The 15,250-nt window shown below is 44.2% G+C and overlaps 1 protein-coding gene across 7 annotated transcripts in view; it reads left to right on the top strand.

The window, feature by feature from the left end:
* LOC134338511 (solute carrier family 2, facilitated glucose transporter member 11-like) overlaps nucleotides 1–12,988 on the top strand; it is an 82,067-nt gene extending 69,079 nt beyond the window's left edge. For 5 of the 7 annotated variants that reach the window (XM_063034384.1, XM_063034382.1, XM_063034385.1 and 2 more), the window contains 3 exons: nucleotides 2,293–2,368; nucleotides 8,931–9,058; nucleotides 9,537–12,988. In XM_063034384.1, the coding sequence (XP_062890454.1) occupies nucleotides 2,293–2,368; nucleotides 8,931–9,058; nucleotides 9,537–9,758 (426 nt within the window). In that variant the 3' untranslated portion in view covers nucleotides 9,759–12,988. Of the gene's footprint in view, nucleotides 1–2,292; nucleotides 2,369–3,283; nucleotides 4,220–5,419; nucleotides 5,712–8,930; nucleotides 9,059–9,536 lie in introns of those variants that run through there. The other 2 variants (XM_063034387.1, XM_063034383.1) reach the window with 2 other exon arrangements.
* The last annotated feature ends 2,262 nt before the right edge of the window (nucleotides 12,989–15,250 follow it).

Raw genomic sequence — 15,250 nt, 5'->3', positions numbered from 1 at the left:
AGGCTAACACGTCCGAGAAACCAGTAAGTCTCGGGATATTGAGGGCTGAATTAAAAAGAGAAGTGTAGAAAGTATGACGAAATGGAGACGAGGAGGCCTGACAGGAACTGTTTCAGGGTACAGAGCAGCAGAGCTTTGGGGCTTCTGCCCATCAGTTCCTGTTACATTGGTTCAGTCCTGCCCTCTGGAACTGCTTGTGTAGAGTCCGCACATTCTCCCCGTGACCACACAGCTTCCTCCCCCTTGCTCTGGCTTCTTCCCATATTCTTAGGCACGCGAGTCGGTCAGTATGTTGGATGCCCTAGGCAGTAGGTGAGAGGCAGAACTTTGGGGGATTGAATGGAAGTCAAGGGGACTGAAATGGGATGAGTGTAGGATGAGTATAAAAGGATGCTTCTTGTCCTCTTAGCAGGTCAGAGGGCATGTGCCCAGGCTGTAAGATTCTCCAGAGATCGTCACCTTGTCATGGTGGAGAGGCTTGTGAGTGCCTAAGATCCCAAGAGAGATGCCGTCTGGAGTTCAGTCATCTGGTGCTTAGCTCCTGGTAGGGTTACCATGGTGGTGAGGTCAAGAGGGACATACCAGGCAAAGAGTGATCCAACCAAGACCTCAGCAGCAGAGCTGAGGGAAGGCAATGACACATCACAACAGCAGAGAAGGTGAAAGGTGAAAGGTGAAGGAAGGCCTTGCATTCCATGCCACTGGACCCTGGTTCTGATCTGTCACGATACCGTGCGGTGGCTGTGCCTCCCCACGTTAAACGAAGTCACGTCTGTCCTGTCTGTGGTGAGGAAGGCAAATGCAACGTTAGCATTCAATTCAACAGGACTAGAATATAAAAGCAAGGATGTAATGTTGACACTTTATAAAGTGGAGTATTGTGAGCTTTTTTGGGCCCTTTATCTTAGACAGGATGTGCTGAAACTGGAGAGGATTCAAAGGAGGTTCACAAAAATGATTCCAGGATTGAATGGCTTGTGATATGAAGAGCGTTTGATGGCTCTGGGTCCGTACTCACTGGAATTCAGAAGAACGACGGGTGACCTAATTGAAGCCTATCGAATGCTGGAAAGGCCTTGCTGGAGTGGATGTGGAGAGGTTGCTTCCTGTAGTGGGAAAGTCTTAGACCAGAGGACACAGCCTCAGATTAGAAGGGTGTCCTTTTAGAATGGAGATGAAGAGGTATTTCTTTAGGCAGAGAGTGGTGAATTTGGGGAATTCTTTGCTCTAGGCAGCTGTGGAGGCCAAGTCTTTATGTATATTTAAGGCAGAAGCAGAGTTTGATAGATTCTTGATTGGTCAGGGCATGAAGGGATATGGGAAGGCAGGAGATTGGGGCTAAAAGGAAAATTGGATCAGCCATGATGAAATGGTGGAGGAGACTCGATGGGCCAAATGGCCTAATTCTGCTCCTGTATCTTATGGTAATATCTGAAAAAAAAAGTAAATCAATTACACTAAGGATATATATGCGTATTAAATACACCAAGGGCAATCTTTTCCAATTGCCGTTAAGGACTGAAACTACTCATACCAGTGTGTTGGGGTTTTGGCAAGAGAAGGGAATTGTCTGTATTTATCACTGTGATTATTCTTGCAGAAAACTAATGTAAGATTTACACATTATCCATACCATGAGTTATAAAAGGAAAGTTATTTGTATGGTACCAGCATCAAAGGACTCCATTTATAGGCAGGAAGTGAAGGAGATTTAATAGATATGTTCAAAACATAAACATATTATTGAGTTAAGAGGGAGTCATCATTTCAACTGGCAGGAGGCCTATAACCACAGACTTAAGGAAAAGTGCCAAAGGGAGGAGGGTTTTTAATGCAGAGAGATGGTATGTTTGGTTTTATTTGAAGATCGTTAAGAGGAAGATCTGTTAATAACTTTCAAGGTACTTTGATCTTTAGGAAAGATAACACCAGCAAGTCAATAGCTTGGAATTACAGGATAGGACAAATCGGACAAGTTTTTTGCAAAAGTTCCGCAGGCAAAGTGGACTATTGGCCCCTGTCTGTACTGTATGATCTTGTAGTTACTAATATCTGGTCTACTTTGCAAAGTAACGGGGGATGAGCTAACAATAAATTTCACTGGCACAGTACCGTGACTCGTGAGGATGGATGAGGGGCTAACTGGACGTCATGTTTGCTATTCTTGTACCTTCACGGTGGTCCTTGGTGAGATGGAGTGAATGAGGCAGAACAAAGGTGAGGGATGGGGGAGGTGAGGAGGTGTGCATTTTTTCCCCACAGCTGATACGTTGTCTTGCCTTTCCTCTGCAGAGTCTTGTCAGCTGGATGCCGTACTGCAGCCTTGTCTTTATTTTCGCTTACGTTCTCAGCTACGGACTTGGTCCAGGTGAGCCAAGTTGTGCAGGTGCTCCTCTTTTCCCAGTCAACCTCCCTGGTCTTGAAAGCCACCACCTACAGCAGCACCACACATTAAAATAGGCAAGTGCCACCCTCAAAGGCACAGGTTCACATTCAAGTTGACATTTGTGGATTCCCGGTGGCGATCTACTCACTCTAATAGTGAATGTGTAGAAATTAAGGAAGCTGTAGCTGCCGAGCCTAATTCAAATGGAATGCTGACTTGTGATTGCAATGAGAATGTTTTGTTTAAACTGATTGTAACCTGAGAAACTTTGCCACTCACACACCGACAGACTACTCTCTGAAACAAAATCAAGCAGTACAAACTCATACCTCAGCTTGGACTGGGCCATGGGACGGAGCTGAGGTTGCCGTGACACTTATGTCAAATACAGTGGGCATGTTGTATCTTGTACATGTAAAATGAGCAGATAATGAAGCTCCTTCTCTTCTGCGCAATGATCCCAGGGCATTCCATGAGTACACTGCATATCCTATTGGCTTGAACTAATCCAGCAGATTTAACTTTGCAATTTCATCAGCTTTGTGAGGTATGGGATTGGGAATAGGAGGAGGCCATTTGGCCCTTCCGGTGGGGCCTATTATTCAATAAAATCACAACTGATCCAATCTTGGCCTCAATACCACTTTGCTTTCCCTCTCCCTGTTGTTTTAAATGACTGCAGGTTCAACAGCAGCTTAGTCACCACCGCCATCAGGTTCCTGAACCAAAATGAAAGACACTAATTCTACCTCAGACTATATTTTTCTCAAGTTGCACTTATGTTGTCAATTTATTTGTTCTTATTTTTTTTATCCTGTAAACTGTGAGATTTACTGTATGGTAATTTAAATCAATCTAATTAATGTTTGTCCTGTCCTGTGTTCCGGTGCAAAACAGAAGCCAATTTTCAGGGTATTTATACCCTTGCCCATGGACTTGAACTTTTGCCCTCAGCATTGAAGAGGAGGCAAGGATTGTGTTATATACGAGTAGGAGTATTGGCCAGATACCAGAGATGGTGCAGTAAGATCTCACTATGCCACCTCAGTGACAGTCTGAAGGAGCAGTTGCAGTATGGAATTACCAGTGCTTATTTTCCAGTGGATTAAATGGAGTGGAAGTCAGGTACGGAGGTTCAATAATGACTCTGGAGCAGTTTACTGGACTGAAGATGAAGATGCATTCTCCCATAAAAAGGCTCAAAAGTTGCTTCGTATCAATGACAGTCATTCATATTGATTTTTTTTGTCCCTATGGAAGAGCTTTGAGACAAATAAATGTGGATTTGTATAAGCTCATCATCAGGGAACACAAAACATGTTCAAGATTCAATACTCAAGATTGTTTAACGTCACTTCCAGTACACAAGTGTAAGGGAGAACAAAATAATAGATCTTGATTCACTGCAGCACAAAGAAACACAATATGGTAAAGAACATAATAACAATAAAAACACAAATACATAAAATAGCTTATATACATTGATTGATTGTATGTCCATAAAGTGATGCTAGGCACAGGGGTGTCTCCACACAAGGTGACTGACACGAAATGATAAAGTCGTTGAGGGTGTGGAGGGGTTGATCAGCCTTACTGCTTGGGGAAAGTAACTGTTTTTGAGTCTGATGGTCCTGGTGTGGATGCTATGTAGCCTCGTCCCTGATGGGAGTGGGACAAACAGTCCATGAGCAGGGTGGGTGGGACCCTTTGCGATGTTACTGGCCATTTCAGGCACCTTTTTGCATAGACGTCCTTGATGGCAGGTCGTTGGTGCTGGTGATGCATTGAGCAGATTTGACAACCCGTAGCAGAGCCTTCCTCTCTGCCTCCGTGCAATTTCTGTACTATGCAGTGACGCAACATGTTAGGATGCTCTCTACTCTGCATCTGTAGAACAACAGATTGAATGTTGTTGGCTGGGTTCTTTTACCCTTTTATTGAGTCAATAATATAGCATTTGTAGAGTCTGGACTGCTCAAATTAATATTGAAAGTTACAATAAATTCAATGTAACTTGTCATTGTCGAACTCTAAACACAAGAGACCATGGAAATGCAGAGCAATACACAACCAGTTGGAGAACCTCAGCACGTCAGGCAGCATCTGTGGAGGGGAATAAACTGTCGACCTTTTGGGTCCAAAGCCTTCATCAGGACTGGAAAAGGGGGGGGGGGGGGAAGAACTCAGAACAAGAAGTTGGGGGAAAGGGAAGGTGTGAAGTTGGCAGATGATAGGGAAGTGGGGTGTGCAGGGTTTAGGGGGATGAAGCTAGAAGTTGGGAGATAATAAACATGGGAGATTCTGTAGATGCTGGAAATCCAGAGCAACACAAATGCTGGAGGAACTCGGCAGGTCAGGCAGCGTATAAGATAATGAACAAACAGCGGACATTTCAGGCTAAGACCCTATATCAGGGCAGTGATGAAGGGTCTCTGCCTGAAATGGGAAGTGACAGGTGGAAAAGGTAAAGGGCTGAAGAAGTAGGAATCTGATAGGAGAGGAGAGTGGATCAGGGGAGAAAGGGAAGGAGGAGGGGCACCAGAGGGAGGTGAAAGGCATATGAGAAGGGAAGGGGTAGGAAGGGAGCCAGAAAAGATAATCAAACGCTGCTCCAGATTTTTCTTCTCTAATCTCTTCAACCACTTAATCTCAGTCTTTGATGCTGGGAGGACCTTCCCCCTAGTGTTCGTATCTAGAAATAAGAGGCATTGTTCCATACCAAAAGGTTTACCAATTTTTGACAGCAATGCTAACGAGTTTCTTCTCTCAGCTAGCTGCAAATCTCCTGGGGAGCCACTGAAAAAGAATAATTAAATGTATTCAAGGCATAGGCTGATGAACAGCTAAACTACAAGGAAGTGGAGGGGCGTGGGGACAAAAGGAATGAATGGTGTGAGGCCAAAGTTGGATCTGCCACACCCCTACTGAATGTCAGAGCAAGACTCTGAACAGCTGTCGGCCTGGTCTTCATGTGGAAAACACCAGGCTCCTCATGTGCCCTGCCCCAATGAATTGTTTTTTGTATTGCTTCAGGTTTTACTTGCAATTTCACTGTCCACACGGTCGAGATTTGCTTCATCTAAGTTCTAAGAAAGGGAGAGCTTCTCCTTCTCATGGCTGTCAGGGGACACCAGACACCAAAAATGGAAGTGGCAGTGATGAGCACTGGACTTTCAGAATCCAACTATAACAGCACCAGAACAGACAAGGCGTAAATGCCTTGACTTTATCAATCCATCAGTTTGAGGAGACACCACTGTCATTGGACTAATCACCAGAGGCAACAAATCCAAGTACCACCAGAAAGTTACCGCCCACAAACTAGTGCCCCGGTGCAATCACAACAACTTGGAGAAGAATGCCTTCAAAACCACGAGGACGCATATCAGCTTCAGGAGAGATGTCACTCTTCACCACTCACTCATCGTCAACAATTCTGCTGTTAGTACCATTTCACACGCTGGTTTCTGACCATCATTATTTTGCCGGACGTCATGTGGGCAAACCATTAAAAAAAAATTGTCTTGGCAGACAATGTGTTTCCTGTGGCAGGTGGTAAAATTCTTTCTTGCCCAGAACACACTGGTGCAATTCTGCAGTCCCATCATAGAGAGCACCCACACATCAACCACTACTGTCCGGTTTTGAGCAGTCTCCTCTCCTAATATACGAGAACTACAGAAAATTGTCAGGACAACAGAAAAGGTAATTAGCTGCAGTCTACCAGTAACAATCATTGTGGACACTACCCACCCTGCAAACCGTCTTCTCCCAAAGCTCCCTTCTGGGAAACACGATAGGGCTATGAAAACAAAAACTTCACACCATCTTAAGAATTTCTTCTCCCAAAGAGTTAATCAGATCAACCATTTTAGTTAGTCACTGTAAACACTTTAAACCACTTTTTATAAGGCTGATTACATTGTAAATACAAGCTAATATCTGTATTTCTGCATATTTTAGTTCTTATCTGTATTTTAAGCTCTAACTTTAGTTTTTATAATTCTTTATTCCTTATCGTTGTTGAATGTTGTTCTGTTGCTTGTCACACCACCACACCACAGCAAATTCCTAACACATGTTAACGTGCACTCAGGGCCACTCTATTAGATGCCTCCTGTACCTAATGGAGTGGCCACTGACTGTATGTTCATGGTCTTCTGCTGCTGCAGCCAATCCACTTCAAGGTTCAATGTGTGTTCAGATGCTCCTCTGCACACCCCTCTTGTAACACATGGTTATTCCAGTCACTGTCACCTTGAACCAGTCTGGCCATTCTCCCCAGACCTCTCTCATCAACAAGGCATTTTCACCCACAGAACTAGATGTTTCTTTTTCTCACCATTCTCTGTAAACTCTAGAGACTGTGGTGCGTGAAGATCCCAGGAAGCCAACAGTTTCTGAGATGCTCAAATCACCCCGTTTGGCACCAACAATCATTCCACAGTCAAGGTCATTTAGATCACATTTCTTCTTTATTCTGAGGTTTGATCTGGGCAACAACAGAACCTCTTAACCACATCTGCATGTTTTTATGCTTTAAGTTGCTGCCACATGATTGACTGATAAGACATTTGCATTAACAAGCAGGCGTACAGGTGTACCTAATAAAGTGGCCACTGAGTGTATTTGGCAAAGCTCCCTTGCCGCAGTTATGCTGGCTAGAAGCTGCTTACCATATCTAGAATTCTTGTTCCTTCTGATGGTTGTTTTAAATTGAATTAGAACCAGAATCAAGTTTATTATCACCGGCATGTGATGTGAAATTTGTTAACTTAGCAGCAGCAGTTCAATGCAATACATAATCTAGCAGAGAAAAAAAAATGATAATAAATAAAATAAAAATAAATAGACAAGTAAATCAATTATGTATATCGAATAGATTTTTAAAATGTGCAAAAACAGAAATACTGCATATTTTAAAAAATGTGATGTGGTGTCCAAAGAGTAAACATAGAACATAGAACAGTACAGCACAGTACAGGCCCTTCAGCCCACAATGTTGTGCCAACCCTCAAACCCTGCCTCCCATATAATCCCCCCCACCTTAAATTCCTCCATATACCTGTCTAGTAGTCTCTTAAACTTCACTAGTGTATCTGCCTCCACCACTGACTCAGGCAGTGCATTCCACGCACCAACCACTCTCTGAGTAAAAAACTTTCCTCTAATATCTCCCTTGATCTTCCCACCCCTTATCTTAAAGCCATGTCCTCTTGTATTGAGCAGTGGTGCCCTGGGGAAGAGGCGCTGGCTATCCACTCTATCTATTCCTGTTATTATCTTGTACACCTCTATCATGTCTCCTCTCATCCTCCTCCTCTCCAAAGAGTAAAGCCCTAGCTCCCTTAATCTCTGATCATAATGCATACTCTCTAAACCAGGCAGCATTCTGGTAGATCTCCTCTGTACCCTTTCCAATGCTTCCACATCCTTCCCATAGTGAGGCGACCAGAACTGGACACAGTACTCCAAGTGTGGCCTAACCAGAGTTTTATAGACCTGCATCATTACATCGCAACTCTTAAACTCTATCCCTCGACTTATGATAGCTAACACCCCAGAAGCTTTCTTAACTACCCTATCCACCTGTGAGGCAACTTTCAGGGATGTGTGGACATGTATCCCTAGATCCCTCTGCTCCTGCACACTACCAAGTATCCTGCCATTTACTTTGTACTCTGCCTTGGAGTTTGTCCTTCCAAAGTGTACCACCCCACACTTCTCTGGGTTGAACTCCATCTGCCACTTCTCAGCCCACTTCTGCATCTTATCAATGTCTCTCTGCAATCTTTGACAATCCTCTACACTATCTACAACACCACCAATCTTTGTGTCGTCTGCAAACTTGCCAACCCACCCTTCTACCCCCACATCCAGGTCGTTAATAAAAATCACGAAAAGTAGAGGTCCCAGAGCCGATCCTTGTGGGACACCACTAGTCACAATCCTCCAATCTGAATGTACTCCCTCCACCACGACCCTCTGCCTTCTGCAGGCAAGCCAGTTCTGAATCCACCTGGCTAAATGTCCATTTACAAATCGGATGGCAGAGGGGAAGAAGCTGTTCCTGAATCACTGAGTATGTGCCTTCAGGCTTCTATATGTCCTACCTGATGGTAACAGTGAGAAAAGGACATGCCCTGGGTGCTGGAGGTCCTTAATAATGGACGCTGCCTTTCTAAGACACCGCTCCCTGAAGATGTCCTGGATACTTTGTAGGCCAGTGCCCAAGATAAAGCTGACTAAATTTACAGCCTTACTCATGCTAATGCTTCTCTAAACTGGGACTCTGTAGTAATTGAGGGTTTTGTCACAGACCCCATTTCCTGCTCACTAGTGAACAGCAGCCCACCGCACTGTCTCGACACACTGCCACAGGATGTCCTTCTCCAGCTTCTACCATTCTGACTGACTCTCGGATAGTTCCTAGTTCCAATTTTTGTTTGCTTCGCAACGTTTCTGTTTCCCACTGCGGAACATTCTGAAAAAGCAAAGGCATTGGCTCTTTGAAGCTATGTGCAACATAAACAATATTTTCCAGGTGGAGTGGCTCTCATCTTACCCTCGGAAATATTCCTGCAGTCGGATCGGCCGGCTGGCTTTGTCATCAACGGCTTTCTCAACTGGCTTGGCCTTTTCCTTCTCACGATGTTGTTCTCCTTCCTGGTTGTAAGTATCCATTGCCAGTCTTCAAGTGGTCAGTTCCAAACTTCTATCAGACACTTCACAGAGTGAGTCCCTCCCTACCATCACACCTGTCCTAACTCCTCCAGTTTCCACTTCACTGGCCTGTCCAACATCTCACCTAACCACTCATGCTCTCTTGCTCATAATTCCTTAGTCTCAGTCACTAAGTAATCCACACACAAGATTTCTCCTGGTTTCACCCCCCTGACCCTTAGTCTGTTTCACTGACCCTTTCTCACTCATTGACCCTCTCCCGGCCTCAATCCCTGAACCTCGTTTCACTGACCCTCTCTCATTCACTTACCTTCTGCCAGTCTCTCTCCAAAATCTTTACACTGACACACTTTCTTAATCTCAGTCCCTTGCTGTATTCAAATCTCACTCACTGACCTCCCTGTGTTTGACCTAAGGGGACCTCATTCAGCAAGTATTTGTTTGTCCTTATCCCCTTCTGTTTCAGGACCGTCTGGGCTACTTCTGCTTCCTGATTTTCAGTGGAGTCTGCTTGATGCTCACTTTCCTGGGCTACTACATCATAATCGAAACAAGGGGCAAGACACCACTCGAAATCACTGAAGAATTCAAGAACAGAAAGTTCTTCCAAAATGCAATGCTCCAGGTGTCACCCAATGGTTCACTCCCACAAAGCACTGTGGAGATTATCATGTCAACTGCATTCTAATCTCTGGAAAATGTCCTTCAAGAGAAGCGGAACTGAGCAGCAAAGTTGTACATTGTATCGTGTGATAAACCCTGTGCTCCTGACAAAGGAAGAGTTTTTATTTAGTCAAAAATTATACTGGTTGCCTATAGTGCCGAATGGTGGACAACAGGCCAAGGCTGTCACCTGGATGAAGTGCCCCTTTCGTCCAACTGCAGGCACGCACCCTACCTGCGCAATTATCCATGTTATAATGTTATATTTATAATTGTTTTTTTAAGACAGATTTTTATATCAAAAGAAATCAGGTAGTCACTCAAAAGTCTTTAATAGAATAGTTCTAGCAGTATGTGTAAGGTCTGTTTCCATGGTAACTTCAGTCTTCTGCTAAATTTTATCAACAAGCACCTGATTGGATGTTGTTGCAATACCCTCATTATTGATGAATTTAAACTGCTAGCGTGAGAAACTGACATACTCATTGGGAGTTGCTTTATATCTTTTTATCGAAATGGAAATGGGCTATGTACATCTTACTGGGGTCATTCTTAGTTTTAAAATACATGTAGCACTTTCACTTCAGTTTTCTTTCTGCTATAGCAGTGCTGGGATCCAAATCTTGCTGGTTCAGTACATCATAACTTAACATTTCCTTTTCTCTTTGTGTAAGATCAGCATTTTATTATTCGCTGACAGGCGACAACTCACCTGGTAAAAAACTAAACCCGGGCAGTCTCCAGCATCCGGGTCCACATCCACACGAAACAGAAACGTTCCTTCTTCAGCGGCAGCTACCCCCAGCCTTCTGTCCCAGAAGGATGGTGGTGACACTTGTAGTCCCCCCACTGTCATGCTCCATGTAGACCATGGGAGATGCATAATGCTGCTTTAATATACTGGAACCCCTGCTGACAGCCCCGAGGCAGAGCCTTCATTTGATAATTACCCACCATCTATACAGGCCAGATAGGGACTGCAGACTTTGCTGGAAAGGGTGAAATAAAATAACATTCCCACCAGTAGGTGTCAGGTGGTAACCATTCCAAGCAAGGAAAGTCCTACCGAAATTCAAAGTAAATTTTATTATCAAAGTACGTATATGTCACCATATACAATCCTGAGATAACTATAACAGGATCAATTAAAAAAAAAATCAACTCGAGTGCAGAAGACAACAAACTGTGCAAATGCAAATATAAATAAATAGCAATAAATAACGAGAACATGAGATAATGAGGTGAAGAGTTCTTAACATTGAGGTCATTGGTTGTGGGAGCATTTCCATGATGGGGCAAGTGAAGTTGAGTGTGGTTATCCCCTTTTGCTTAAGAGTCTGATGGTTGAGGGGCAGTAACCATTCTCGAACCTGGTGGTGTGAATCCTGAGGCTCTTGTACCTTCTACCTGATGGCAGCAGCGAGAAGGGAGCATGGTCTGGGTGGTGGGGATCTCTGACGATGGATGCTGCCTGCCTTAGTTGCATTGAGTTGCTACAACTTCGTACCACATACCCTGCCTCTGCTTTGTTCCCTATCAATTTTTTCAAATGTTGGCAATGACCAGAAACCTAAGTAGATGAGTGATATCTACAAGAGCAGGGCAGAACTATGGTTCTTTATAATGAAAGGCTCATCTTCTGGTCCCTGACAGACTCTCCACCTTTTCACAGGCACTTGCCAGGAATGTATTAATATTCATCATTCATATAGCTAGGGCAACAGTACTGGCAATCAACAAAACCAAAGCCACCAAACGTCCCATTTGATGAGAGTCTGTACTTGTGAACAGAATCTCCACTGCACAGATATGCACTCCGGAATGCAATCTAGAGTTTACAAATTCAAATCTTCTCATGACACAACAGGGGTAATATATACTTAGTGCCACTTTATCACGGACACCTCAATAATGCAAATATTTAATCAGCCAATCATTGGCAGCAACTCAATGCGTAGAAGCATGCAGACATGGTCATGAGGTTCAGATGTTCAGACCAACTGCCTTGTTAAAGAGAGGTCCTGTTACCTTCCTGTCTGCTTGAAACAGTCTGACCATTCTCCTCTGACCTCTCTCATTAAGAAGGCCTTTTCAACCACAGAATTGCCACTCATTGGATATTTTTCATTTTTCATACCATTCTGTATAAACTCTACCGTTGTGCATGAAAATCACAGGGGATCTGCAGTTTCTGAGATACCCAAACCACCCTGCCTGGCAATCATTTCACAGTCAAAGTCACTCAGGTCACATTTCTTCCCAATTCTGATCAACAACTGAATATCTTGACCAAATCCATACATTTTTATGCATTGAGTTGCTGCCACAAGATCAGCTGATTAGATATCTGCATTAACAAGCAAGTGTACCTAATCAAGTGACCACAGAGTGTATAGGAAAGTACATGTAAAACACAACATGAAGGTTAGCTGCTTATTCTGGCATGGTCTAGATGTGACTGCAACTCAAAGTCACAATGTTGACTCCAATTTTTTTCCCCCACACAGAGGGTGGAGGATATATACAACAAGCTGCCAGAGGAGGCTATGATTACAACAGTTAAAAGATATTTGGGCAGCTTAATGGATAAGAGAGGGTCAGAGGGATATGGGCCATATGCTGGGAGATCAGACTGGCACAGCAAGGCACCTTAATCAGCAGGACAAGTTGGGCCAAAGGGCTTGTTTTCCTGCTTCTTAACTCTGACTCCATGACCCCACATCATAACGCAGTTTGGGTGGAGACAAGGAACAGTAAGGCAATGAAACCACTGGTGGGAAAAGGTACGGACTCCCAGTCACTGAGCTGTAGGGCAGAGCAGTCATTAAGTAGTACTGGAGTTGGCAGGAACCGTGGTGCACGAACTGTGGGTAAATTTAATCTTAACATAAAGCCATTTCATGTTGATTGACCAACATTTCCCCATCACACAAAGCCTGCAAGTCTCTGTCAGTCTGCTGAGGAAGTTGAATCCCAATATCTGCGAATGCAGGAGTCTGCTAGAGGCCGAAGGTGACCTGCCCTGGGGCTGGAGGACTGCATATGTGCATTGTGGACATGCTATGTTGCCATCGGAATGTGTGGCAACACTTACAGGCTGTCCCCAGCACATTGTTGGTTGTTAACACAAATGATGATTTTCACTGTATGTTTTGGTGTATTTGTCATAAATAAATGAATTCTGAATCTGAATTTGAGTCACATGGGATTAGAAGTGGAATTCAAAGTGGCTTTCTAATAAGCACTTTATGTCCTTCCAAGTCATCCTTCCTAATGTGCATAGTCTATAATTGCACACAAATATCCATCTCAGATCTAGTTTTGAGGAATAAGTAGCAAAGGTAGCTTCAAGGATAAATTCATTGTGTGAATTCAGGGCAGTTACTTAAAACATGATGTTATGAGCCCATCAGGGAATCATTTATTTTATGGTTATGCATAGTAAGGCTGGATTAATTGATTAATTTTCTCAGAGTGGGAAGAGAGAGCACAACAGGAAAATCATGTCTGACGAATCTCATAGAATTTTTTGAGGACGTAACTAGTAGAGTGGATAGGGGAGAACCAGTGGATGTGGTATATTTGGATTTTCAAAAGGCTTTTGACAAGGTCCCACACAGGAGATTAGTGTGCAAACTTAAAGCACACGGTATTGGGGGTAAGGTATTGGTGTGGGTGGAGAATTGGTTAGCAGACAGGAAGCAAAGAGTGGGAATAAACGGGACCTTTTCAGAATGGCAGGCGGTGACTAGTGGGGTACCGCAAGGCTCAGTGCTGGGACCCCAGTTGTTTACAATATATATTAATGACTTGGATGAGGGAATTAAATGCAGCATCTCCAAGTTTGCAGATGACACGAAGCTGGGTGGCAGTGTTAGCTGTGAGGAGGATGCTAAGAGGATGCAGGGTGACTTGGATAGGTTGGGTGAGTGGGCAAATTCATGGCAGATGCAATTTAATGTGGATAAATGTGAAGTTATCCACTTTGGTGGCAAAAATAGGAAAACAGATTATTATCTGAATGGTGGCCGATTAGGAAAAGGGGAGGTGCAACGAAACCTGGGTGTCATTATACACCAGTCATTGAAAGTGGGCATGCAGGTACAGCAGGCGGTGAACAAGGCGAATGGTATGCTGGCATTTATAGCGAGAGGATTCAAGTACAGGAGCAGGGAGGTACTACTGTAGTTGTACAAGGCCTTGGTGAGACCACACCTGGAGTATTGTGTGCAGTTTTGGTCCCCTAATCTGAGGAAAGACATCCTTGCCATAGAGGGAGTACAAAGAAGGTTCACCAGATTGATTCCTGGGATGGCAGGACTTTCATATGAAGACAGACTGGATGAACTGGGCTTGTACTCGTTGGAATTTAGAAGATTGAGGGGGGATCTGATTGAAACGTATAAGATCCTAAAGGGATTGGACAGGCTAGATGCGGGAAGATTGTTCCCGATGTTGGGGGAAGTCCAAAACGAGGGGCCACAGTTTGAGGATAGAGGGGAAGCCTTTTAGGACCGAGATTAAGAAAAACTTCTTCACAGAGGGTGGTGAATCTGTGGAATTCTCTGCCACAGGAAACAGTTGAGGCCAGTTCATTGGCTATATTTAAGAGGGAGTTAGATATGGCCCTTGTGGCTACGGGGATCAGGGGGTATGGAGGGAAGGCTGGGGCGGGGTTCTGAGTTGGAGGATCAGCCATGATCATAATAAATGGTCGTGGAGGCTCGAAGGGCAGAATGGCCTACTCCTGCACCTATTTTCTATGTTTCTATGTTTAATGACAACAAACACTAACAAAGGATTGAAGGTAGAGTTGGTTTAAGTGGACTGGGGAAAGAGATTACAAGACATTTAAGGAGATAATTCATGGAGAAATAGAGATTAAAAAAAGACAAGGATAGTAACATCTTTTATTTTAATTTTTTTAAATGTAGAGATACAGTGCAGAACAGGCTCTTCTGATCCAATGGGCTGCAGCGTTCAGCAACCAGTTAATTAACACTCGTCTGATCACAGGACAGTTTACAAAGACCAGTTAAGCTACTAACCATACATTGTGTAGTAAATGGACAGCCAGGACAGAGTAGCCCTGTGACCGTTCCCCTCAGTAGTAAGTAGAGTACTGCATGCTGTTGAACGGGAGGACCCTCCGGGGCAGGGCGGGGAGCTGCAGCGGCCAGCTCTCCTACACTGGGGGTCTGACGCTGCTGCTCAGAAGGGAAGGAGAGAGAAGAGGACTGCAGTGGTGACAGGGGATTCCATAGCAAGAGGAGTAGACAAGATTCTGTGGACGTGAAAGAGACATCTGGGTGATATGTTACTCAGGTGCCAGGGTCAGGGATATCTCAGATTGGGTCCACAGCACTCTAAAGGGGGAGGGTGAGCAGCCAGAAGTCTTGGAACAAATTGGTACCAATGACATAGGTAGGAAAAGGGAGGAGGTCCTGAAGGGAGAACCTAGGGAGCTGAAAAGCAGGATGTCCAGGGTGGTAACCTTTGGATTGCTGCTTGCGTCCC

The sequence above is a fragment of the Mobula hypostoma genome, chromosome 27 (genome assembly GCF_963921235.1).
Source record: "Mobula hypostoma chromosome 27, sMobHyp1.1, whole genome shotgun sequence".
Taxonomy (NCBI): domain Eukaryota; kingdom Metazoa; phylum Chordata; class Chondrichthyes; order Myliobatiformes; family Myliobatidae; genus Mobula; species Mobula hypostoma.
Note: the sequence above shows the minus strand (reverse complement) of the source record. Positions and strands in the feature narration are given on the sequence as shown.